This window comes from Oncorhynchus gorbuscha, linkage group LG21 (assembly GCF_021184085.1).
Source record: "Oncorhynchus gorbuscha isolate QuinsamMale2020 ecotype Even-year linkage group LG21, OgorEven_v1.0, whole genome shotgun sequence".
In the NCBI taxonomy this organism is placed as follows: domain Eukaryota; kingdom Metazoa; phylum Chordata; class Actinopteri; order Salmoniformes; family Salmonidae; genus Oncorhynchus; species Oncorhynchus gorbuscha.
In genome coordinates, this window is record NC_060193.1 from 60,696,154 (window position 1) to 60,721,810 (window position 25,657).

The following is a 25,657-nucleotide window of genomic DNA, read 5'->3' on the forward strand; positions in this document are numbered from 1 at the left end:
AAACCTTTATTACTCAGTAACCATCGCCTGTCCACCTAGCTGTCAATACCATGTGACTAACCATACCAAACATTGGTTGATTAAAAAAGGTCAACAGGAAACTGTCACTCACTTCTCTTCATGGACGCCATTGGACGGCGTCGTGTTTAGGATGAAGAATAAGACAATTCATGGAATTCAATTGTGAAATAACAGTTCTGAGGATGAGAAAGTGAAATCATTTTTTCCTTCTCCCAGGTACAGTGCCAATGTAGTCTAATGTACTGCCCTTACAGGTGGCAAACTGAGACGGAAGAGGAAGCGAGGCATCCCGCTCCCTCACTTTATGGTTTATATACAGTCAAGGAACTAAGTAGACCAGACACAGCTGCTATGGCAATGGTGTCTACAGGAGAGCCACCCCTTAACAAGTAGAACGTAAACAGCCTGAGTAAGACATCTTCGTTCATCCACCTTCTTTGACATAAGTATTGGTATAGAAGAGGGTTGGCTGTATGCCTCCAATCCATATTATGTGTCTGGGCTGAATTTAACTGGATTAACCCTGAAGGACATCTATATATCTGTCTGTCTACTGTACTGGACAGGAACATGAGGTAAGACCCAGGGACTGGACACCCCATGACATAATACAGGCATAGTATTATCCACTGTAGTAGCTTCAGCCAATCAGCAGGAGTTACGCCACAGTGAACCTTCCCCCTGTCACCTGAACACAGGCATTGCAGACACTGACTCCTCCCACTCAGCGCTTGTCAACCCTTTGAGGTCAGAATCACACCATTTATATAGGTGCCGAGTCTTGAAGCGAGATGGAGTTGCTCTACTCTGTATGAGCGGATAGACTGGAGGGGAGAGCTGGGACTCTGATATTGTTAACTGGTTAGTGTTTCACTACCATCTCTATAACCTCGCATTCAAACTGATTCTGCTACGTTTCAATGGTGTGCTCAGCATTCAGTCTGGTTTAACCAGGCTACTGTCTCCCAGACCCACTTCAGTGTTAGTCCATAATGCAGACCTGCTTTGTGTGGAAGTAGTGCAGAGGGTGGTACAGTTTAGCACAGTATGTAACAGTAATCTCTGGTTTAAATAAAGTTATTATAATACAAAAAGCTTTGTTAAATAACATTAAAATGTGGCACTTAATTCATTGGTCGTATGGCGAATACAGCCATTAACCATGACCATAGTGAGTAACTCTCCATCATCTCGGTCCTCATGCCATTCATGGCCACCATGGTGACGGCTACCAGGAAGTAGAGGCATGTAGTACAGTCATCGCCCATGGTGACAGTTGCTAGGCAGAGGCAGGAAGTGTTGCTAGGTTGAGACAGGAATTACTGTCAGCCAGGTAGAGGAGTGACGATCATCCTACAGCAGATCAGCACGTTATATCAGACCAACCTGTAGTCTCCATCCCTCCCTGGCTTGAACCCGGATGGTGGGGATCACTAGTCTCTACTATGGCTCCTAGTTAGAGCAGCCAGGCTAGGCGGCTAGCTAGCTACACCCTCCCTACCTCTTCAGTAAACCACACACTGACTAAGATGCATCTTAGATTAGAGAGACATATTATGGTTGCAAAACAGTCTTTCTTTAGTGTCGTCGTCATTCAGTTTAGCAGGAAGTCCGGGCTCGGGTAGCCGAAGAGGCTGAAGTCTCCTTGGTACCGGCCGTAAAGCCGCCTGACGTCCCGCTTGCTGATGCCTGAGAAGTAGCGCTCCACCTTGGTCCGGTTGTAACGGGTGATCCCTGGGGGGATGGTGGGGTACGATACCAGACGCTCGATCCCGGCAGCTTTCAGGATGTAGGGGGCATCGCGTTCTAGAGTTTCGTGGTGCCCCACGACGCTGTACGTGATGTCACAGGGGGCGCAGAGTTCCGCGTACGTTACCCAGTGGATAACATGCTCTCCAAACTGACGGTCCATGCGGAGCCGCCCGGGCTCATCGCCCAGGTAACGGATGAAGTCCTCGAAGCGCAGGCCCGTAGTCGCCTGGTTGTCGTCGTTGTCACGGTGACTCTTACGGTACTTGCGGATGATGGCGGGAGCGATGTCGTGCTTGTACCAGGGCTCGAAGCGCGGGTTCTTCACAAACTTGTCCTTGAAGGCGGAGATGAGGCGCTCGAACGGGTCTCTGACGATGAAGAACTTGAAGTATGTGGCTAACCTGGCGAGAGAAAACAAAAAGCACCGTCCCATAGAATCAGAGCACCACAATGGAATACAGGGCAGGGCCAAACAAGTCAGTAAAGGTGTTCAGCAAAACTTAACGTTAAGCACAGCTCTATAACATTTGAGTCATTTAGCAGACATTCTTATCCAGACCGACATATAATTAGTGCATTAATCTTAAGATAGCAAGTGATTGGGTAGGTGTAAGCGATGGTAGCCTACATTACCATCTTATTACTTTATCCAATCTAACTAATTCAGATCTGTGATTACTTCAAGGAAGGAAGGTAGGATGCATTTCTGAAGTATTGAAGCAGGGCCTTAAACCTTTTAGTGATTTCTTTCTCCGTCAGAGAGGAGAGGCGGGGCAGTCCGTTCTTCTCATGGTCATGAACCAGGTTCTCTGGTATCTCCTCCACAGTGGAGAACTCTCCTGAGGGGAAAAAGGACAGCGAAGAACACTATTTTTTCGTACTTCACTGGGATCGAGGCTACTACATCACTACAATTTACAAACAGATAAGCTTATGTTTTGAGTCAACTTTACTCATCATCATCCCTCACTGACTCTCTCTCCTCCCTCACTGACCGTCCTCCCTCACTGACTCTCTCTCCTCCCTACCGTCCTCCCTCACTGACTCTCTCCCTCTCCCTCCCTCGACTCTCCCTCCCTCCCTCACTGACTCTCTCCCTACCGTCCTCCCTCACTGACTCTCTCCCTACCGTCCTCCCTCACTGACTCTCTCCCTACCGTCCTCCCTCACTGACTCCTCCCTCTCCTACCGTTCTCCCTCCCTCACTGACTCTCTCCCTCACTGACTCTCCCTACCTCCCTCACTGACTCTCTCCCTCCTCCCTCACTGACTCTCTCCCTACCGTCCTCCCTCACTGACTCTCTCCCTACCGTCCTCCCTCACTGACTCTCTCCCTACCGTCCTCCCTCACTGACTCTCTCCCTACCGTCCTCCCTCACTGACTCTCTCACTACCGTTCTCCCTCACTTACCATCCTCCCTCACTACCGTTCTCCCTCACTGACTCTCTCCCTACCGTCCTCCCTCACTGACTCTCTCCCTACCGTTCTCCCTCACTCACTGACTCTCTCCCTACCGTCCTCCCTCACTGACTCTCTCCCTCACTGACTCTCTCCCTTACCGTCCTCCCTCACTGACTCTCTCCCTACCGTCCTCCCTCACTGACTCTCTCCCTACCGTCCTCCCTCACTGACTCTCTCCCTACCGTCCTCCCTCACTGACTCTCTCCCTCACTGACTCTCTCCCTACCGTCCTCCCTCACTGACTCTCTCCCTACCGTCCTCCCTCACTGACTCTCTCCCTACCGTCCTCCCTCACTGACTCTCTCCCTACCGTCCTCCCTCACTGACTCTCTCCCTCACTGACTCTCTCCCTACCGTCCTCCCTCACTGACTCTCTCACTACCGTTCTCCCTCACTTACCATCCTCCCTCACTACCGTTCTCCCTCACTGACTCTCTCCCTACCGTCCTCCCTCACTGACTCTCTCCCTACCGTCCTCCCTCACTGACTCTCTCCCTACCGTCCTCCCTCACTCACCATTGAGAACGATGAGGACCTTCTTCCATTGAGTGTTGCCCACTTTGGGGGTCTGGCAGAAGAGGATCTTGTGCTTGTCGCACACAAAGATGCGGTCCAAGACAAACTTGTTGATTGAGGTGTGAGTGAGGTTCTTGAGGGAGTCGTTCTTACACACGGCTGACAGCAGCTCCCGCCGCCTCGTCTCCACAGTGTTCCATTCTGTTGGGTTGGCCATGGAGGGGCCTACTGAGGACTCCCACACACACACACACTTCAAGTAACTGATGACTCTGTTTCAAGGGCGAACACACGCAAACAAAACACCTACCAGGTTCGATGACTTGGGAGCTCTTCTGTCTGATTTCGGAGCTGGCAGTGATTTGATGGTCTTAACTACTGGTTGAGTCAAACTCTGCATCTCAGTCTTCTCCCCATAGTCTGAAACACAAAACACTAAGAGATCACAAGACAATTCCAAGGGGGATAGACTAGACATTTAAATCTAACATCATAGCTGTTATGTAACTATAGCTACAACTCTAGCTGAACAATTACTGAAAGGTATAGATAGCTAGTATTGATGAGAAAAAACAATCAGGTTTCAGTATGATAACTTACCATCCGTGGTTCTGGCGTTAAAATTGATAAACTTGTTGGCAAACACGAGGATGAGCAACACCCAGCCGCAAGCCCCGACGAGCAGCCAGTGGTGCCGCATCGTTATTTGCATCACCCGTGGGCCATCGAAGTAGCGACGGTACCTGCACAAACAGCTGCTTAGCAATAGCAGGTAGTCTTTCTCGGCACACTCTGCACAGATGAAAGGGGGAAACCTTACTATAATATTTGGACTAACTGAGGTTAGCTAGTTATCATAATCTTTGGACTCAGACGGGCTCTCCACCGGCAGAGGAGCGGCACAGGGACAGTGAGGAGAGACTAGTTACTTAGCAGGCTACCTAGCTAGCTTAGCATCCATAGGCTACCATTTCAGCAGGCTGTAAAACTACATGACTATTTATGCCAATCACCAACTAACTATAGGCGTGGTCAAAACAACTGTCCCTACTGAAAGACAGGGCGAGATCAATTTAGCTCAGCTAGCTGGCTAACTTCGGCTAACGTTAGCTACTGTTAGCTTGTTGCTGTTTGCTAGCTAGCCATAATTCTGACCATTCCGAATAGTGTAGAAAGCTAGGCCTGCTCCTGAGTACGTTTGACTTGATCAGGAAATGATCTGATAGCTAGTTTCCCATTGTACAACCCAAATGTGATGTCTTACCTGCTGTGTAATTGCAACTAATGCAATAGTAACGTTTCTTGTGATGTTCGCGTACCTGTCCCGTTATCCATGTTGTTGATGCATAACACAGACCAATTCCGCCCTCTAGCGTTCAAATGTTTACACCGCACAACGTAAGACTGGACAAGACTACCCGAGAACTAGCTATGCAACTGGCCAGTGATGTCATATGCTCCTGTATTAAAAAAATAAAAATTTTAAACTCGACACAAAAAGTTGTGCATATGCTCACTGCAAATATAAGATGAGCTTAGGCTATGGGCTACCATCATACATGGCTTCATATGGCACACAATGCAACATTGACTATTCGCCCCAGTCACACCATGCTGCTGGTCATGTGTGTTTGGACAACAACCCTGTTGTACATCCAGATGCCAGTGGGAATGAGTACCAGTGTTGCACAACATACACACATATCAGGATAAGGCTTACCGTGTGATATACTTCTTTTTTTTATTAAATACATAAAATTCCTCGGTCACATGGCATCATGGGTATTATTGGCATTGTTTGCATAAATGACATTGCTGCTGTTGCTCTTGGTCTTCTTGAGGAGCAGCTGGGCTTGGGTGTTTAGAAGAACACCATACTCAGCTAAGGTGAACCCCCCCCAACAGCTCATCATTCCTTACAGACAGTTGGATGTGCCAGGGAGGTTAAGTCGCTCTGGATAAGAGCGTCTGCTAAATGACTTAAATGTAATGTAATGTAAATGTTAAATCAAATCTACTGACTCTCTCCCTATTGTATTGGTCGTCGCATACACATATTTAGCAGATGTTATTGCAGGTGTAGCAAAATGCTTGTGTTCTTAGCTCCAACAGTGTAGTAGTATCTAACAATTCACAACAATACACACACATCTAAAAGTCATTGAATGGAATTAAGAAATACATAAATATTAGGACAAGCAATGTCAGTGGCATTGACTAGAATACAGTAAGTATTTACATATAAAATGAGTAAAACAGTATGTAAACTAAATTAAAGTGACCTATGATTCCATGCAGGATTGAGTAACTGGATGGTAGCCGGCTAGAGACAGTGACTAAGATCAGGGTAGAGTACTGGGTGGAGGTCATCTAGTGATGGCTATTTAGCAGTCTGATGGCCTTGAGATAGAAGCTGTTTTTCAGTCTCTTCGTCCCAGCTTTGATGCACCTGTACTGACCTTGCCTTCTGGATTATAGCAGGAAGAACAGGCAGTGGCTCGGGTGGTTGATGTCCTTGATGATCTTTATGCCCTTCCTGTGACATTGGTTGCTGTAGGTGTCCTGGAGGGCAGTCACATCATTAAAAAAAATCTCCCCATGTTACATCAGGATAGAGCATATAACTGTTGTGGTAGAGACCAGATGAGTGTCTGAGATTTGCACTCAAAATGCAGAACTCTCCAGCTGGCTATAGGCACTGGGATCAGGATTCAAGCATTTCTAGAAATGATGGGTAAACCCTCAAGAGACTATATTGGCTAACACAGATGACTGGTCAATGGATAGGGATTCAATCACATCTAATAATATTTATTAGATATAGTGCTTATCATCACAATGACAATCTCAAAGAACCTAATAAATATATATATGTATTGGTTCTGGCAGTTCTTGGACAATGGTCTTCCACAGAGGATAAGGAGTCTGAGGAAGTTGAAAAAGGCAGTAGCTTGAGTCAATAGAAAAGGAAGGGAGAAGTGTGAGGTGTCTGTGCGTTTATGTCATGAATAGTTACATTTAGGCATCCAACCTCATTCAGACATGCAAGTCACAGACACGCTTCAAGTAGGCCTGTATTCATAACAGTTCATCTACTTGGTAGTGCAGGGATCATCAACTAGATTCAGCCTCAGGACCATTTTTAGGCAGTGGGGATGGTCGAATAGGGGGCTGGAACATAATTACTAATCATTTGTAGACTGCAAATTGACTGCAAGAAGCCCAAACAGATGTTCGACTAAAACAATTTCAAACCTGGCTTACATTTCTATACGACCACGTATCTCTCTATTATGCGGGAATACTTGGGAACAGATGTGAAATTAAAATCACTTAGAGCGGACTTTCCACACAACAAAAACATTATTCTGCTCAGAAAACTGTGGGGGCAAATAAAACCAGTGGGCCGCTGCAAGTTGGGGATCTGTTGTAGTGTTGTGGTGTTGTGGTGGTGTTGTAGTGGTGTTGTTGTGGCATTGTGGTGGTGTTGTAGTGTTGTGGTGTTGTTGTAGTGTATAATAAAGACATCAGACAAAACTCCGTCTATACATTTATTCTACAAGTGTTGAAGACAGATCTAATTCTCATCAACATTGACCGTCTGTAGACCTGTTGACAAAGGAAAGAAAAAGGTTTTAGCAACAGAGCGTGACAATAATAAACCTCTGTCTTCATCATCCTATAGGACAGAAAAGATGATAAAACTAAATCTTTCATATTGGTGTATTAAGAACAGAACAGGGATATACAGTAACAGACTATCGTTGAGGTTTCAGCACAATAAATGACACTCTAGAAAACCTATGAAGGCACATTTGGTATTAACTACGCCTCACCTTTGTATGTTGTGACAGGGACATACGTGACGAGTGTGTACAGTTTGTTTGGGGAATCTTCATCCTCATTGCGCTTCCTGGACAATCGTACCCTCATCCTGTATGGCACATTCCTGTAAATAACATAGTGAACGTTAGTCTCATCCTGTAAATAACATAGTGAACGTTAGTCTCATCCTGTAAATAACATAGTGAACGTTAGTCTCATCCTGTAAATAACATAGTGAACGTTAGTCTCATCCTGTAAATAACATAGTGAACGTTAGTCTCATCCTGTAAATAACATAGTGAACGTTAGTCTCATCCTGTAAATAATAAGTGAACAGTCTCATCCTGTAAATAACATAGTTTTTGCAGTGGGGTTGGAACAAAGTCTCATCCTGTAAATAACATAGTGAACGTTAGTCTCATCCTGTAAATAACCGTTAGTCTCATCCTGTAAATAACATAGTGAACGTTAGTCTCATCCTGTAAATAACATAGTGAACGTTAGTCTCATCCTGTAAATAACAGTAGCGTTAGTCTCATCCTGTAAATAACATAGTGAACGTTAGTCTCATCCTGTAAATAACTTAGTGAACGTTAGTCTCATCCTGTATGGAACGTTCCTGTAAATAACACAGGTGAACGTTAGTCTCATCCTGTAAATAACTTAGTGAACGTTAGTCTCATCCTGTGAAAAACTTAGTGAGCGTTAGTCTCATCCTGTATGGAACGTTCCTGTAAATAACACAGGTGAAGATTGCGTTAGTCTCATCCTGTAAATAACTTAGTGAACGTTAGTCTCATCCTGTAAATAACTTAGTGAACGTTAGTCTCATCCTGTATGGAACGTTCCTGTAAATAACTTAGTGAACGTTAGTCTCATCCTGTAAATAACTTAGTGAACGTTAGTCTCATCCTGTAAATAACTTAGTGAACGTTAGTCTCATCCTGTATGGAACGTTCCTGTAAATAACACAGGTGAACGTTAGTCTCATCCTGTAAATAACTTAGTGAACGTTAGTCTCATCCTGTAAATAACTTAGTGAACGTTAGTCTCATCCTGTATGGAACGTTCCTGTAAATAACACAGGTGAACGTTAGTCTCATCCTGTAAATAACTTAGTGAACGTTAGTCTCATCCTGTAAATAACTTAGTGAACGTTAGTCTCAAACATGGAACGTTCCTGTAAATAACTTAGTGGCGTTAGTCTCATCCTGTATGTGAAATAACTTAGTGAACGTTAGTCTCATCCTGTATGGAACGTTCCTGTAAATAACACAGGTGAACGTTAGTCTCATCCTGTAAATAACATAGTGAACGTTAGTCTCATCCTGTATGGCACATTCCTGTAAATAACACAGGTGAACATTAGTACTAAGCAGAATGAAAACATGCTTGTGCAACAAGTTGTAGTGCTATTTGTGTCAACAACCATAAGTGGTTGTATGGGCAGAGAAAGAGCTGTTACCAAACCCTTTCCTCAAGCACCCCCAGCTATTCCATGTTTTTGATATTTGAACACGTATTTGTTCCAGAGGAAGCACACCTGGGCCACGTTCAGCTGCCAAACGTTCTCGAACGTTGCAGATAGAAATGCCATGAACAGAGCCGATGTGATTCCTTATTCTACATGTCAGAGAGGCATGTTTGATCAACATACCCTATTTCTATCTGAATGTTCCAAAACGTTTGATCCTGCTGAAAGCGCCCCATTCAACTAATGGGCTTAGTGATTGTTTAACCAACTTAATATGGTTTGGGAAACACAAGTACAGTAATACCTGATTCATATGATAACAGGGTGTATTCACTAGACACCAAATGGAAGCAAACAGCAGAAATGGGGAGAAACCTCTGAACTTGTCCAATAGAAACCCCATGTTTACTGTTGCAAAACATTCTGCTACAGTGTGCACTAATGAATACACTCGATTAATCTTAAAACAGGCGTCTCATTAGTCCTTACTTGACGCCTTTGGTCCACACAGCCTTGTTCAGGCGGGTGTCGATGCGTACATCAGGAGTTCCCATCTCCTTCATGGCGAACTTGCGGATCTCTTTGAGAGCGCGAGGAGCTCTCCTCTTGAAGCTCCTGTAGAGAGAAGGAACGTTCTGATCAAGACCAGCCACGGGGGACTAACAAAAACTAGCCTACATCTTGAGGGACACCTGCCAATTTAGAGGAACAGCAGATTTGTCAACAGCCATGTGATGTCACACCATGCTCTGTGTTGTAAATACTCCCATATGATGTCACACCAGACCATATCCTCTGGTACTGATGAAACACGACTTCAGGTGCAAATGACACAAGTGTTTTGAGGACGCTGAGCCAACATTGACCTGGCTTCTGTTGGTGAATTTGTCCATTTGCACCACAGTACTTACACTCCATGGATGCGCTTGTGGATGTTGACGGTGTATTCTCTGGTCACCACCTCATTGATGGCTGAACGCCCCTTCTTCTTCTCTCCCTTCTTGGTAGGAGCCATCTGAAAAGACAAACCGGGATGGTTCAAGTTGAGATTGTCCCATACAAAGTAAAACGCCAGAATTGCTAGGCTAACGTTAGCTAGCTAGCCAGGTACACTAACGTCCAAAACAGGAAAACATCCCTGCTCCACCGAAACAAAAATGGCTCATGAAAATGGCTAAATGTAACCATTAATTGGACTGCCTGTAGTTAGCTGGCAAAAAGTATATGTTATGTCTGATAGCTAGCCAGCTAGCATGTTACGGAGCCTGTGGTGTGCACGGTAACTAAAGTTCTGACTGTTTTTGTTAACTAAATGAATGCACAATACATCACAAACTCAAATCCGATTGACAATGAGGTACACAACTTTGGATTTGGACAATGAAAATATGTGTTTTATGCATAAATACTGCAGGATGGAGTTAGATTGTACGAGGACTATGAATGAGACAAACTCACTTTGGTGGGGAACTGTTGAAAAGGAAGGACCGGATATAGATCCGGCTGAATGTTGTCCGTAGAAAACAAGTATCTATGACAATGTTCCTACATCTTGTTGCCATGGTAACCATGAATGCTACACTGTATCGGTATGTGGTTAGCTTTATACATTGAAACATTACTAGTGCAGAAAAGGAAGCCTATTTCATTGATAACTTAGGACCAAAACCTGAACTGGGATAAACCGTCGAATTTTGCTATTAGTCTCTCAACTTTTAGCTATAACAATATGACAACGAATTATGTTAGAATTAATCCCCCGGTTGTTGAGTTTACCGACGTAAAAGCAGGGAAGGTTTACAAGACCACTGTCACGGTGACCAACACTGGAATTACCTCGAAAAGAATGAGACTGCTTGAACCCACATCAAAGGTGAAATCCTTTCTGCAGTGCTGCCTGTCAGCTGTCTTTGTGTGTAATACGTTAGTAAAGTTCAGAGCAACGTGTGCTTAGTTTTCATTGCGCTTTTGTCCTATTCTAACTTATAAACTAATTTTGATTGATGCAATACATTATTATACACTTTTGTTACTTCCACCCTTCATACTGCCCTGCCCCTCTCTACTTTAATTGTATCAACCCCATGTCCTACCACGCAAGCTGTTCAAATTCAGGGTGACAAACACAGAAGCCCCCATTGCTGCTGGATTGTCCCTGAGTGGCACTCTAGAGTTCAGGCCTGAGAAAGATGAGGATGTCTGTGACCGTCTGCTCCTTGTCCTGGAAGACAAAGCCATAGAGATCCCCCTCTTAGCGTAAGTAGAGTCATATATACACCTGTTATAACATCACTCATTCATGTAGTTGCTTTCTCGGGTTCCAACAGACATGTGCCTAGGCAATCTTCAATCTCATGTGCCTAGGCAATCTTCAGGTCTCATCCAAGGTTACTTATATTTGGGCTTTCCTGCAGGTTCTCCCCGGCGTGTTCTCTCACCATGGAATCTCTCGCTGATTTCGGCTCTGTGATGGCAAACAGTCAGGTGATCAGCAAAGAGGTGGAATTGACCAATCAGGGATCTGCTCCAGGTATTATGCTTTTGCCTCTCCCATTGAACCCACTTCTGTAAACTTGCATTGATTGATTTTAGTTGACATTTGCAGTAATCTAGCTGATTTATTTATGGTATATTTCTTATTGTTATATTAATTGATTGCTGTTCATGCCCTTGGCCTTGCTGAAGGATCTTTTCAGGTGCTGTATGATGGAGACCAGTCCATCAGGCTCTCTCCCAGCAGTGGCATCCTGCAGTCTGGCGCAACCCAGTGGCTGAAGGTGGAACTGTGCACTGACAGACCCACGAGGGTCAGAGAGGAGGCCCAGTAAGGAAACTAGAGACTATTGAACATCATCTTATACGCTCCACCGTATTCTGCTTAGTGTTACTTATGGTTCTTTGTTTGTGCATTTTGTGTGTGTTTATTGAGTTTCCTCCCTCCCTCCTTCCCTTTCTCTCAGGGTGAAGCTGCAGAACAGTAAGGACGTGGTCCTGAAGATCAGGGCTGATGTTTTGGAGCAGAGCCTGGAGCTCCAGGACCTAGAGGGGGACAGGTTGTCCTGCCTCCGCTTCGGACCCGTCTTCTTTGGGACGTCCCGGGTGGAAAAGGTGGTTCTGGTGAACAATGGACCACAGGCCTGCGACTGGATGGTGGTGCTGCAGGACGATGCTCCAGGGACAGAAATGCACCAACACACACAGAGATAAAACACAGACACACACATGAACCAACACACAGAGAGAAAACACAGACAGAGAGAAAACACAGACCACACACATGAACCAACACACACAGAGAGAAAACACAGACACACACATGAACCAACACACACAGAGAGAAAACACAGACACACACATGAACCACCAACACACACAGAGAGAAAACACAGACACACACATGCACCAACACACACAGAGAGAAAACACAGACACACACATGCACCAACACACACAGAGAGAAAACACAGACACACACATGCACCAACACACACAGAGAGAAAACACAGACACACACATGCACCATGAACCAACACACACAGAGAAAACACAGACACACACACACACACATGCACAACACACACACACAGAGAAAACACAGACACATTCCCTGGATGGGAGACCAGATGCTGCTGGAAGTGGTGTTGGAGGGCCAGTAGGAGGCACCCTTTCCTCTGATCTAAAAAAGAAATGCCCCAACACCCCAGGGCAGTGATTGGGGACATTGCCCTGTGTAGGGTGCTGTCTTTCGGATGGGACGTTAAAAGGGTGTCCTGACTCAGTGTGGTCACTAAAGATCCCATGGCACTTATTGTACAAGTAGGGGTGTTAACCCCGGTGTCCTGACTAAATTCCCAATCTGGTCTTCATACCATCATGGCCACCTAATCATCCCCAGTTTACAATTGTCTCATTCATTTCCCCCTCCTCTCCCCTGTAACTATTCCTCAGGTCGTTGCTGTAGATGAGAATGTGTTCTCAGTCAATGTAGCTGGTAAAATTATGTTAAATACATTTTGTTGACATATTTCACACTGCAACTATACTAAACTGTGTTTTTATATCCCTATCGTTAGGCCTGATACACTTTTGTATTGCTGTGTGTGTGTGTGTGTGTCTGTGTGTGTGTGTGTGTTGTGTGTGTGTGTCTGTGTGTGCGTGTCTGTGTGTGTCTGTGCCTGTGTGTGTGTCTGCGTGTCTGTGTGTGTTTGTCTGTGTGTGTCTGTCTGTGTGTGTGTCTGTGCCTGTGTGTGTGCCTGTGTCTGCCTGTGTGTGTGTGTGTGTTTCATCAGGGCTTTGACCTCCAGAGGAGTACAGACGCAGCGCTGCTAGAGAGGAGTGTTCGTAACAGGGCCACCGCTGTGGATCCCTCCACTGTGATCTCTTGTGTGCCCAACGAGGGACGACTGAGACCCTACGACAGAACCACTCTGTGGGTCTGCTTCCGTCCTGTCAGCAGAAGGTATCCAGCCCTCCTGTGTGTGTGTCTATGTGGGGGTATAATTTTACCTTTATTTAACCAGGCAAGTCAGTTAAGAACAAATTCTTATTTTCAATGACGGCCTGGGAACAGTGGGTTAACTGCCCGTTCAGGGGCAGAACGACAGATTTGTACCTTGTCAGCTCGGGGGTTTGAACTCGCAACCTTCCGGTTACTAGTCCAACGCTCTAACCACTAGGCTACGCTGCCGCCCCGTGTAAATGTGTGTAAAGACATTATAACAGGCAGTATATAATGGTTGTTCTGTTCTTCAGAAGGAGCAGGGAGGAGCAGAAGACCAGTGGGGCCTCAGCAGCAGCCAGTAAACAAGACTTCTCCCTCTTCCTCAAGTTCCACACGGTGGGAAGTAAAGATGGCTTCAACCAGCAGCAGCAGCAGCACTCCACTGTACCTCCACACAATGGTACAGCAAGCCTCAGTCTGTTCCTTACCAATAGCAGGAACAACATGCTGCAATTTAACAGTGTATATTATATCATTAGCATAAACAACAATTGAAGCCATTCTCTGGTGAGGGGTACTGACTGACATGTGTACAACAGCTATAACAGAAGTGTTGTGCTTGATCTGGGACTGTCTTGTACTTGACCCCTGACCTCTCTGACCTCTAAGCCCTGACCTCTATCCCCAGGTTACTGTGTGGAGCTGGCGGTGACTGGCTCAGCCCTCCCTGTCTCCCTGGTGCCCAGCCCCGGCCACAGCTTCAGCTTCCAGCAGTGTCTGATGGGAGAGCGTGTGGACGTCCTGTGTGTGCTCCACAACCTCTCCCCTCATCTCCCTGTCACCTTCAAGTTCCGAAAGATGGCCAACTTCATCACTGACCCTCCTAGTGGAACCATCTCCCCAGGGCAGAGCCAGGTAGATAGATGGTTAACTTCATCAGTGACCCTCCTAGTGGAACCATCTCCCCAGGGCAGAGCCAGGTAGATAGATGGTTAACTTCATCAGTGACCCTCCTAGTGGAACCATCTCCCCAGGGCAGAGCCAGGTAGATAGATGGTCAACTTCATCAGTGACCCTCCTAGTGGAACCATCTCCCCAGGGCAGAGCCAGGTAGATAGATGGTTAACTTCATCAGTGACCCTCCTAGTGGAACCATCTCCCCAGGGCAGAGCCAGGTAGATAGATGGTTAACTTCATCAGTGACCCTCCTAGTGGAACCATCTCCCCAGGGCAGAGCCAGGTAGATAGATGGTTAACTTCATCAGTGACCCTCCTAGTGGAACCATCTCCCCAGGGCAGAGCCAGGTAGATAGATGGTTAACTTCATCAGTGACCCTCCTAGTGGAACCATCTCCCCAGGGCAGAGCCAGGTAGATAGATGGTTAACTTCATCAGTGACCCTCCTAGTGGAACCATCTCCCCAGGGCAGAGCCAGGTAGACAGCCCTGGTCCAGGCTCAGATGGTTCCTTATTTTGGCCAGAGGAAAGTAGTCCACTATACAGAGTGCCTAGGCCCCAAAGTTGTACATTATATAGGAAATAGGAGCCATTTTGGAGACAACCCCAGTCTCCTCCAAGCATCCTCTCTGACAGAACAGACAGAGAGGATGAATTATCAATATCATCCATATTCTCCCTGAGGCTGACAGAAAGTTGATCAGAATCATCGATCTGTGTTTTTGTCCAGGACGTGGTGCTGTCCTTCGCCCCCCACCAGATGGGGACGTTCAAAGTGAAACAGGTGCTGGAGGTGCTGGGTCAGGTGGTACACCTGGAGCCCTCCTCCATCAAGCTCCGCCTCCGCAGCTTCCACACCATCACCCTGCACCTGTCAGCCGTTTGCCGGGCGGAGGCCGCATACGAGACACCCAAACTCAACCCCGGTGAGACCCAACACCACCCCCTGCACACAGCCGGCACACTGAACCCCTCACTGCCCTGTCCTCTGATCTCCTTCCCATACTGTATAGTTCACACTAACCCCTCACTGCCCTGTCCTCTGATCTCCTTCCCATACTGTATAGTTCACACTGAACCCCTCACTGCCCTGTCCCATACTGTATAGTTCACACTAACCCCTCACTGCCCTGTCTTCTGATCTCCTTCCCATACTGTATAGTTCACACTGAACCCCTCACTGCCCTGTCCTCTGATCTCCTTCACTTACTGTATAGTTCACACTGAACCCCTCACAGCCCTGTCCCATACTGTATAGTTCACACTGAACCCCTCACTGCCCTGTCCTCTGATCTCCTTCCCATACTGTATAGTTCACACTGAACCCCTCACTGCCCTGTCCCATACTGTATAGTTCACACTGAACCCCTCACTGCCCTGTCCTCTGATCTCCTTCCCATACTGTATAGTTCACACTGAACCCCTCACTGCCCTGTCCCATACTGTATAGTTCACACTGAACCCCTCACTGCCCTGTCCTCTGATCTCCTTCCCATACTGTATAGTTCACACTGAACCCCTCACTGCCCTGTCCCATACTGTATAGTTCACACTGAACCCCTCACAGCCATACATTACAGCCCTGTCCCATACTGTATAGTTCACACTAACCCCTCACTGCCCTGTCCTCTGATCTCCTTCCCATACTGTATAGTTCACACTGAACCCCTCACTGCCCTGTCCCATACTGTATAGTTCACACTGAACCCCTCACTGCCCTGTCCTCTGATCTCCTTCCCATACTGAATAGTTCACACTGAACCCCTCACTGCCCTGTCCCATACTGTATAGTTCACACTAACCCCTCACTGCCCTGTCCTCTGATCTCCTTCAAATACTGTATAGTTCACACTGAACCCCTCACTGCCCTGTCCCATACTGAATAGTTCACACTGAACCCCTCACTGCCCTGTCCCATACTGTATAGTTCACACTGAACCCCTCACTGCCCTGTCCCATACTGAATAGTTCACACTGAACCCCTCACTGCCCTGTCCCATACTGTATAGTTCACACTGAACCCCTCACTGCCCTGTCCCATACTAAATAGTTCACACTGAACCCCTCACTGCCCTGTCCCATACTGAATAGTTCACACTGAACCCCTCACTGCCCTGTCCCATACTGTATAGTTCACACTGAACCCCTCACTGCCCTGTCCCATACTGAATAGTTCACACTGAACCCCTCACTGCCCTGTCCCATACTGTATAGTTCACACTGAACCCCTCACAGCCCTGTCCCATACTGTATAGTTCACACTGAACCCCTCACTGCCCTGTCCTCTGATCTCCTTTCCATACTGTATAGTTCACACTAACCCCTCACTGCCCTGTCCCATACTGTATAGTTCACACTGAACCCCTCACTGCCCTGTCCCATACTGTATAGTTCACACTGAACCCCTCACTGCCCTGTCCCATACTGTATAGTTCACACTGAACCCCTCACTGCCCTGTCCTCTGATCTCCTTCCCATACTGTATAGTTCACACTGAACCCCTCACTGCCCTGTCCCATACTGTATAGTTCACACTGAACCCCTCACTGCCCTGTCCTCTGATCTCCTTTCCATACTGTATAGTTCACACTGAACCCCTCACTGCCCTGTCCTCTGATCTCCTTTCCATACTGTATAGTTCACACTGAACCCCTCACTGCCCTGTCCCATACTGTATAGTTCACACTGAACCCCTCACTGCCCTGTCCTCTGATCTCCTTTCCATACTGTATAGTTCACACTGAACCCCTCACTGCCCTGTCCCATACTGTATAGTTCACACTGAACCCCTCACTGCCCTGTCCCATACTGTATAGTTCACACTGAACCCCTCACTGCCCTGTCCCATACTGTATAGTTCACACTGAACCCCTCACTGCCCTGTCCTCTGATCTCCTTTCCATACTGTATAGTTCACACTGAACCCCTCACTGCCCTGTCCCATACTGTATAGTTCACACTGAACCCCTCACTGCCCTGTCCTCTGATCTCCTTTCCATACTGTATAGTTCACACTGAACCCCTCACTGCCCTGTCCTCTGATCTCCTTTCCATACTGTATAGTTCACACTGAACCCCTCACTGCCCTGTCCCATACTGTATAGTTCACACTGAACCCCTCACTGCCCTGTCCCATACTGTATAGTTCACACTGAACCCCTCACTGCCCTGTCCTCTGATCTCCTTTCCATACTGTATAGTTCACACTGAACCCCTCACTGCCCTGTCCCATACTGTATAGTTCACACTGAACCCCTCACTGCCCTGTCCTCTGATCCCATACTGTATAGTTCACACTGAACCCCTCACTGCCCTGTCCCATACTGTATAGTTCACACTGAACCCCTCACTGCCCTGTCCCATACTGTATAGTTCACACTGAACCCCTCACTGCCCTGTCCCATACTGTATAGTTCACACTGAACCCCTCACTGCCCTGTCCTCTGATCTCCTTTCCATACTGTATAGTTCACACTGAACCCCTCACTGCCCTGTCCTCTGATCTCCTTTCCATACTGTATAGTTCACACTGAACCCCTCACTGCCCTGTCCCATACTGTATAGTTCACACTAACCCCTCACTGCCCTGTCCTCTGATCTCCTTCCCATACTGTATAGTTCACACTGAACCCCTCACTGCCCTGTCCCATACTGTATAGTTCACACTGAACCCCTCACTGCCCTGCCCTGTCCCATACTGTATAGTTCACACTGAACCCCTCACTGCCCTGTCCCATACTGTATAGTTCACACTGAACCCCTCACTGCCCTGTCCCATACTGTATAGTTCACACTGAACCCCTCACTGCCCTGTCCCATACTGTATAGTTCACACTGAACCCCTCACTGCCCTGTCCTCTGATCTCCTTTCCATACTGTATAGTTCTTCAAAGTATTGTCTGGCATTCTATCTTCAACCTGTTATTGGACCCACCCAGTCATTGTTTTGTCTGTGATGTATCAGGAATCACCCCGGCTGTGACCAATGAGACAGGCCAGTGTGCCCGGGTGCCCTCCAGTGAGCTGGGCAGGTGTGTGGGATTGGTGCGGGCAGCTGTCCACAGCACGGCCAAGACCCGGCTCCACAGCCACGGTCAGAGCCAGAGCCACCGTAGGAACCAGAGTCTAGACGGTCGCCGGCGAGAGCTACTGGCCTTCCCCAACGACAGGGCCTGCAGCATCCGCCCTGCCTCTCCAGACACCACCTACAGGTCATCTGAGTTATACAACAGAGAGTGTCTGCCATGGCACCCTGTGACCTATTCCAGAGACGTATCAGTACTACTAACAGTAATGATGGAAATAGTATCAGTACTACTAACAGTAATGATGGAAATAGTATCAGTACTACTAATAGTAATGATGGAAATAGTATCAGTACTACTAACAGTAATGATGGAAATAGTATCAGTACTACTAATAGTAATGATGGAAATAGTATCAGTACTACTAATAGTAATGATGGAAATAGTATCAGTACTACTAACAGTAATGATGGAAATAGTATCAGTACTACTAACAGTAATGATGGAAATAGTATCAGTACTACTAATAGTAATGATGGAAATAGTATCAGTACTACTAACAGTAATGATGGAAATAGTATCAGTACTACTAACAGTAATGATGGAAATAGTATCAGTACTACTAATAGTAATGATGGAAATAGTATCAGTACTACTAATAGTAATGATGGAAATAGTATCAGTACTACTAACAGTAATGATGGAAATAGTATCAGGAGTAATGATGGAAATAGTATCAGTACTACTAATAGTAATGATGGAAATAGTATCAGTACTACTAATAGTAATGATGGAAATAGTATCAGTACTACTAATAGTAATGATGGAAATAGTATCAGTACTACTAATAGTAATGATGGAAATAGTATCAGTGCTACTAACAGTAATGATGGAAATAGTATCAGTACTACTAATAGTAATGATGGAAATAGTATCAGTACTACTAATAGTAATGATGGAAATAGTATCAGTACTACTACTACTAATAGTAATGATGGAAATAGTATCAGTACTACTAATAGTAATGATGGAAATAGTATCAGTACTACTAATAGTAATGATGGAAATAGTATCAGTACTACTAATAGTAATGATGGAAATAGTATCAGTGCAGTCAGGTTTGCAGGGACCTGCTAACCAGATCAAATCTAATTCTATTGGTCACATAGAATGTTAATGCGAGTGTAGTGAAATGCTTGTGCTTCTAGTTCCGACAGTGCAGTAATATGTAACAAGTATGCTAACAATTCCACAACAACTACCTTATACACACAAATCTAATTAAAGGGATGGAATAAGAATATGTACATATAAATATATGGATGAGCGATAACCGAGTGTAATAGGGAAGATGCAATAGATGGTATAAGATACAGTATATACATATGAGATGAGTAATGGAAGATATGTAAACATTATTAAAGTGCCCAGATGTCTGGGCAGTCAGCGCGAGTTGGTTTACAATGTTGCAGTCAGTGTAAAGTCCTTTAACATGTTTGCATCCGTGTTCCTGTAATGTTCTTTAAAGTCCTATGTAGCCCCTATGTTCTGTAAAGTCCTATGTAACCCCTATGTTCTGTAAAGGTTTACGTAGCCCCTATGTTCTGTAAAGTCCTATGTAGCCCCTATGTTATGTAAAGTAAGCCCCCCTGCCCCTATGTTCTGTAAAGACCTATGTAACCCCATATGTTCTGTAAAGTCCTATGTAACCCCTATGTTCTCTAAAGTCCTATGTAGCCCCTATGTTCTCCTAATGCCCCTATGTTCTGTAAAGTCCTATGTAGCCCCTATGTTCTGTAAAGTCCTATGTAGCCCCTATGTTCTGTAAAGTCCTATGTAGCCCCTATGTTCTGTAAAGTCCTATGTAGCCCCTATGTTCTGTAAAGTCCTATGTAACCCCTATGTTCTGTAAAGTCCTATGTAGCCTCTATGTTCTGTAAAGTCCTATGTAGCCCCTATGTTCTGTAAAGTCCTATGTAGCCCCTATGTTCTGTAAGCTCAGTCCTATGTTAGATTCCCGGGACCCCTATGTATGCACACATTCTGTAAAGTCCTATGTAGCCCCTATGTTCTGTAAAGTCCTATGTAGCCCCTATGTTCTGTAAAGTCCTATGTAGTCCCTATGTTCTCTAATGTCCTATGTAGCCCCTATGTTCTGTAAAGTCCTATGTAACCCCTATGTTCTGTAAAGTCCTATATAGCCCCTATGTTCTCTAATGTCCTATGTAGCCCCTATGTTCTGTAAAGTCCTATGTAGCCCCTATGTTCTGTAAAGTCCTATGTAGCCCCTATGTTCTGCCTATGAACTCTTATGAACTGCTTATATCGTCTCTCCCTCCACCCAGGACCATCTTCACGCGGGTGGAGCGTTACCGCTATGAGGACCCTGACTTTTCCTTCACGGAGGAGGAGGAGCAGCAGAGACAGAGACACAGAGATCACTACCTAGCCTTCATCAGGAGCCTGCGAAAGACACGCTTGCAGAAAACCACTGCGAGGTAGACAGAGTGGGATGTGTGTTCTGTATGTTGTAATCTTGGCACCCACAACCAAAGAGCTACCCAGTAAGCAAAATGACCCTGAAAAGACTTGACATTACATACATTTCAGGTGCTGAAAAGAATAAGAAATAATTAAAGAGCAGCAGTAAATAACAATAGCGGGGCTGTATACAGGGGGTACCGGTACAGACTCAATGTGGAGGCTATATACAGGGGGTACTGGTACAGAGTCAATGTGGAGGCTGTATACAGGGGGTACTGGTACAGAGTCAATGTGGAGGCTATATACAGGGGTACCTGGTACAGAGTCAATGTGGAGGCTGTATACAGGGGTACTGGTACAGAGTCAATGTGGAGGCTATATACAGGGGGTACTGGTACAGAGTCAATGTGGAGGCTATATACAGGGGGTACTGGTACAGAGTCAATGTGGAGGCTATATACAGAGGGTACCGGTACAGAGTCAATGTGGAGGCTATATACAGGGGGTACCGGTACAGAGTCAATGTGGAGGCTATATACAGGGGGTACCGGTACAGAGTCAATGTGGAGGCTATATACAGGGGGTACTGGTACAGAGTCAATGTGGAGGCTATATACAGGGGGTACTGGTACAGAGTCAATGTGGAGGCTATATACAGGGGGTACTGGTACAGAGTCAATGTGGAGGCTATATACAGGGGGTACTGGTACAGAGTCAATGTGGAGGCTATATACAGGGGTACTGGTACAGAGTCAATGTGGAGGCTATATACAGGGGTACCGGTACAGAGTCAATGTGGAGGCTATATACAGGGGTACTGGTACAGAGTCAATGTGGAGGCTATATACAGGGGTACCGGTACAGAGTCAATTGGAGGCTATATACAGAGGATACTGGTACAGAGTCAATGTGGAGGCTATATACAGGGGAAAACGGTACAGAGTCAATGTGGAGGCTGTATACAGGGGTAGTACAGAGTCAATGTGGAGGCTGTATACAAGGGTACTGGTACAGACTCAATGTGGAGGCTGTATACAGGGACACCTGTACAGACTCAATGTGGAGGCTATATACAGGGGGTACCGGAACAGAGTCAATGTGGAGGCTATAAACAGGGGATCCGGTACAGACTCAATGTGGAGGCTATATACAGGGGTACCGGACAGAGTCAATGTGGAGGCTATATACAGGGGTACCGGTACAGAGTCAATGTGGAGGCTGTATACAAGGGGTACCGGCACAGACTAAATGTGGAGGCTGTATACAGGGGTAGGTACAGACTCAATGTGGAGGCTATATACAGGGGGTACCGGTACAGAGTCAATGTGGAGGCTGAACACTAATAAGACCAGCAGGGGAACCGGCACAGAGTCAATGTGGAGGCTGTATACAGGGGGTATATGACAGACTCAATGTGGAGGCTATATACAGGGGTACTGGCACAGAGTCAATGTGGAGGCTGTATACAAGGGGTACCGGCACAGAGTCAATGTGGGGGCACCCGTGTCGAGGTAATTGAGGTAATATGTACATGTAGGTAGAGTTATTAAAGTGCCTATGCATAGATAATAACAGAGAGTAGCAGCAGCGTAGAAGAGGTGATGCAACCACTCAGGATGCTCTCAATGGTGCAGCTGTAAAACCTTTTGAGGATCTGAGGACCCATGTCAAATCTTTTCAGTCTCCTTAGGGGGAATGGGTTTTGTCGTGCCCTCTTCACGACTGTCTTGGTGTGTTTGGACCATGTTAGTTTGTTGGTGATGTGGACGCCAAGGAACTTGAAGCTCTCAACCTGTTCCACTAAAGCCCTGTCAATGAGAATGGGGGTGTGCCCGGTCCTCCTTTTCCTGTAGTCCACAATCATCTCCTTTGTCTTGATCACGTTGAGGGAGAGGTTGTTGTCCTGGTACCACACTGCCAGGTCTCTGACCTCCTCCCTATAGGCTGTCTCATCGTTGTCGGTGATCAGGCCTACCACTGTTGTGTAAATCAGCAAACTCATTGATGGTGTTGGAGTCGTGCCTGGCCGTGCAGTCATGAGTGAACAGTGAGTACAGCAAGGGACTGAGCACGCATCCCAGAGGGGCCCCTGTGTTGAGGATCAGCGTGGCGGATGTGTTGTTACCTACCCTTACCACCTGGGGGCGGCCTGTCAGGAAGTCCAGGATCCAGTTGCAGAGGGAGGTGTTTAGTCCCAGGGTCCTTAGCTTAGTGATGAGCTTTGAGGGCACTATGATGTTGAACGCTGAGCTGTAGTCAATGAACAGCATTTTCACATAGGTGTTCCTTTTGTCCAGGTGTGAAAGGGCAGTGTGGAGTGCAATAGAGATTGCATCATCTGTGGATCTGTTGGTGCGGTATGCAAAGTGGAGTGGGTCTAGGTGTTGATGTGAGCCATGACCAGCCTTTCAAAGCATTTCACGTCGGACGGCAAAGAAACACCTTATATTCTGACGTTGAAAATGCGTATTTTCTGGATGTTGAAAATGTGTAATTTACAGACTTTGAAAATATGTGCATGTATTTTTCAGTCATTGATTCTATGGACAAATTTCTGCACATTATCAATGAAGTAAGCATGACTGTATATCACAATAACATAGGAATTAGGAACCAACTGAAGATTGTTATTTATTAATGCTCCCATCAGTCACATTCACTTATGTTAGATTTTTCAAAAGCTTTAAAACTGGCATCAATGATGTTCAAAATAGTCTAACATACTGAATGAACTAACAGGCCACTTCAACTACAATAACATTCTCAGTAACGGTTACACATTTTCTTTATGTTCTTGCTATGACTGTGATATGCTGTCCTTTATCTACCTTGATTGAATGCACTGACTGCCAGTCACTCTGGATAAGAGCGTCTGCTGAATGACCAAAATGTAAATGTTGAAAGCAAACACTTGCAAAGAATGCTGGGTATTATTCAAATGAGCAGAGCGCGCCTCCCTCACCAGCTTCGCCCAGTCACGTGACGGGCCATACCCCAGTGCAACCTGGCCAGTTTAATAAAATCCCCTCAATATGTGCTGTAGGCTGACAACAAGGCGGTATCTGACGATGTTTTCCATATGTATGCTCAGGCTGCTTGGTGAGGTGGAGGACAACATAGACATTGGGCTCCGGCCTGCTGCAGGACTCCTCACCCCCCAGCTCTCTCTGAGGGACCTGGAGTCCAATCACAGCCAGGAGGGGCATAGCGTCGACCAGGGACATAGCCAGCTATTGACCACCTGTATGCTGGCTGCCATGGAGACCAGGTCCAGATTCAGACAGGTATGGCAGGTAAAGCAGGGTGTTTAAAGTCTCTGGTAAACCATTTTTCATGGGTCCTTTTATCCTTTTTATTGTCCCTTTATCATTCTGTATCTGGTGTTTCCTGACTGTCTGCAATCCCCTCCCTTTATCATTCTGTATCTGGTGTTTCCTGACTGACTGTCTGCAATCCCCTCCCTTTATCATTCTGTATCTGGTGTTTCCTGACTGTCTGCAATCCCCTCCCTTTATCATTCTGTATCTGGTGTTTCCTGACTGTCTGCAATCCCCCCCCTTTATCATTCTGTATCTGGTGTTTCCTGACTGACTGTCTGCAATCCCCTCCCTTTATCATTCTGTATCTGGTGTTTCCTGACTGTCTGCAATCCCCTCCCTTTATCATTCTGTATCTGGTGTTTCCTGACTGTCTGCAACCCTCCCCCCCTTATCATTCTGTATCTGGTGTTTCCTGACTGTCTGCAATCCCCTCCCTTTATCATTCTGTATCTGGTGTTTCCTGACTGACTGTCTGCAATCCCCTCCCCTTTATCATTCTGTATCTGGTGTTTCCTGACTGTCTGCAATCCCCTCCCTTTATCATTCTGTACCTGGTGTTTCCTGACTGTCTGCAATCCCCTCCCTTTATCATTCTGTACCTGGTGTTTCCTGACTGACTGTCTGCAATCCCCTCCCTTTATCATTCTGTATCTGGTGTTTCCTGACTGTCTGCAATCCCCTCCCTTTATCATTCTGTATCTGGTGTTTCCTGACAGTCTGTCTGCAATCCCCCCCCTTTATCATTCTGTATCTGGTGTTTCCTGACTGTCTGCAATCCCCTCCCCTTTATCATTCTGTATCTGGTGTTTCCTGACTGACTGTCTGCAATCCCCTCCCCTTTATCATTCTGTATCTGGTGTTTCCTGACTGTCTGCAATCCCCTCCCTTTATCATTCTGTACCTGGTGTTTCCTGACTGTCTGCAATGCCCTCCCTTTATCATTCTGTATCTGGTGTTTCCTGACTGTCTGCCATCCCCTCCCTTTATCATTCTGTATCTGGTGTTTCCTGACTGTCTGCAATCCCCTCCCTTTATCATTCTGTATCTGGTGTTTCCTGACTGACTGTCTGCAATCCCCTCCCTTTATCATTCTGTATCTGGTGTTTCCTGACTGTCTGCAATCCCCTCCCTTTATCATTCTGTATCTGGTGTTTCCTGTCTGTCTGTCTGCAATCCCCTCCCTTTATCATTCTGTATCTGGTGTTTCCTGACTGTCTGCAATCCCCTCCCTTTATCATTCTGTATCTGGTGTTTCCTGACTGTCTGCAATCCCCTCCCTTTATCATTCTGTATCTGGTGTTTCCTGACTGACTGTCTGCAATCCCCTCCCTTTATCATTCTGTATCTGGTGTTTCCTGACTGTCTGCAATCCCCTCCCTT

At 46.2% G+C, this 25,657-nt stretch overlaps 3 protein-coding genes across 4 annotated transcripts in view; 1 reads left to right on the top strand and 2 right to left on the bottom strand.

The window, feature by feature from the left end:
* Nucleotides 1-863: 863 nt before the first annotated feature.
* Nucleotides 864-5,137, bottom strand: LOC124008083 (carbohydrate sulfotransferase 10-like). 2 transcript variants are annotated; one of them, XM_046319016.1, is made up of 6 exons: nt 5,016-5,137; nt 4,352-4,494; nt 4,062-4,171; nt 3,752-3,986; nt 2,507-2,612; nt 864-2,174 (listed from the first exon to the last, which is right to left on the bottom strand). In XM_046319016.1, exons 2-6 carry the CDS (start codon nt 4,461-4,463, stop codon nt 1,616-1,618), a joined length of 1,122 nt encoding a protein of 373 aa, XP_046174972.1. In that variant the 5' UTR covers nt 4,464-4,494; nt 5,016-5,137; the 3' UTR covers nt 864-1,615. The 2 variants fall into 2 exon arrangements, with proteins under 2 accessions (XP_046174972.1, XP_046174973.1); XM_046319017.1 differs by having other exon boundaries at nt 4,352-4,543; nt 5,016-5,107.
* Nucleotides 5,138-7,288: 2,151 nt separating this feature from the next.
* Nucleotides 7,289-10,557, bottom strand: LOC124008267 (60S ribosomal protein L31-like). Its single transcript, XM_046319419.1, has 5 exons — nt 10,509-10,557; nt 9,962-10,065; nt 9,540-9,665; nt 7,588-7,700; nt 7,289-7,360 (listed from the first exon to the last, which is right to left on the bottom strand). Exons 2-5 carry the CDS (start codon nt 10,063-10,065, stop codon nt 7,329-7,331), a joined length of 375 nt encoding a protein of 124 aa, XP_046175375.1. The 5' UTR covers nt 10,509-10,557; the 3' UTR covers nt 7,289-7,328.
* Nucleotides 10,537-25,657, top strand: part of LOC124008066 (cilia- and flagella-associated protein 47-like) — a 21,037-nt gene continuing 5,916 nt past the window's right edge. The window contains exons 1-12 of the mRNA XM_046318970.1: nt 10,537-10,923; nt 11,152-11,306; nt 11,465-11,580; nt 11,736-11,874; nt 12,011-12,203; nt 13,340-13,509; nt 13,803-13,951; nt 14,180-14,406; nt 15,179-15,374; nt 18,413-18,659; nt 20,819-20,971; nt 24,049-24,241. Coding sequence (XP_046174926.1) covers nt 10,780-10,923; nt 11,152-11,306; nt 11,465-11,580; nt 11,736-11,874; nt 12,011-12,203; nt 13,340-13,509; nt 13,803-13,951; nt 14,180-14,406; nt 15,179-15,374; nt 18,413-18,659; nt 20,819-20,971; nt 24,049-24,241 — 2,082 coding nt within the window. The 5' untranslated portion in view covers nt 10,537-10,779. The remainder of the gene's footprint in view (nt 10,924-11,151; nt 11,307-11,464; nt 11,581-11,735; nt 11,875-12,010; nt 12,204-13,339; nt 13,510-13,802; nt 13,952-14,179; nt 14,407-15,178; nt 15,375-18,412; nt 18,660-20,818; nt 20,972-24,048; nt 24,242-25,657) is intronic.

What these genes read in the sequence shown, in the direction of transcription:
- LOC124008083 (XM_046319016.1), bottom strand. Translation starts at nt 4,463, where the DNA reads ATGCAAATAACGATGCGGCACCACTGGCTGCTCGTCGGGGCTTGCGGC. An exon ending in TAACGCCAGAACCACGGATG is followed by an intron (nt 4,172 to 4,351) that starts GTAAGTTATCAT and finishes TTTGTGTTTCAG; the next exon opens with ACTATGGGGAGAAGACTGAG. An exon ending in GGTCCTCATCGTTCTCAATG is followed by an intron (nt 2,613 to 3,751) that starts GTGAGTGAGGGA and finishes TTTTCCCCTCAG; the next exon opens with GAGAGTTCTCCACTGTGGAG.
- LOC124008267 (XM_046319419.1), bottom strand. Translation starts at nt 10,065, where the DNA reads ATGGCTCCTACCAAGAAGGGAGAGAAGAAGAAGGGGCGTTCAGCCATC. An exon ending in CACAAGCGCATCCATGGAGT is followed by an intron (nt 9,666 to 9,961) that starts GTAAGTACTGTG and finishes TTCTCTCTACAG; the next exon opens with GAGCTTCAAGAGGAGAGCTC. An exon ending in GTGTGGACCAAAGGCGTCAA is followed by an intron (nt 7,701 to 9,539) that starts GTAAGGACTAAT and finishes TGTTATTTACAG; the next exon opens with GAATGTGCCATACAGGATGA.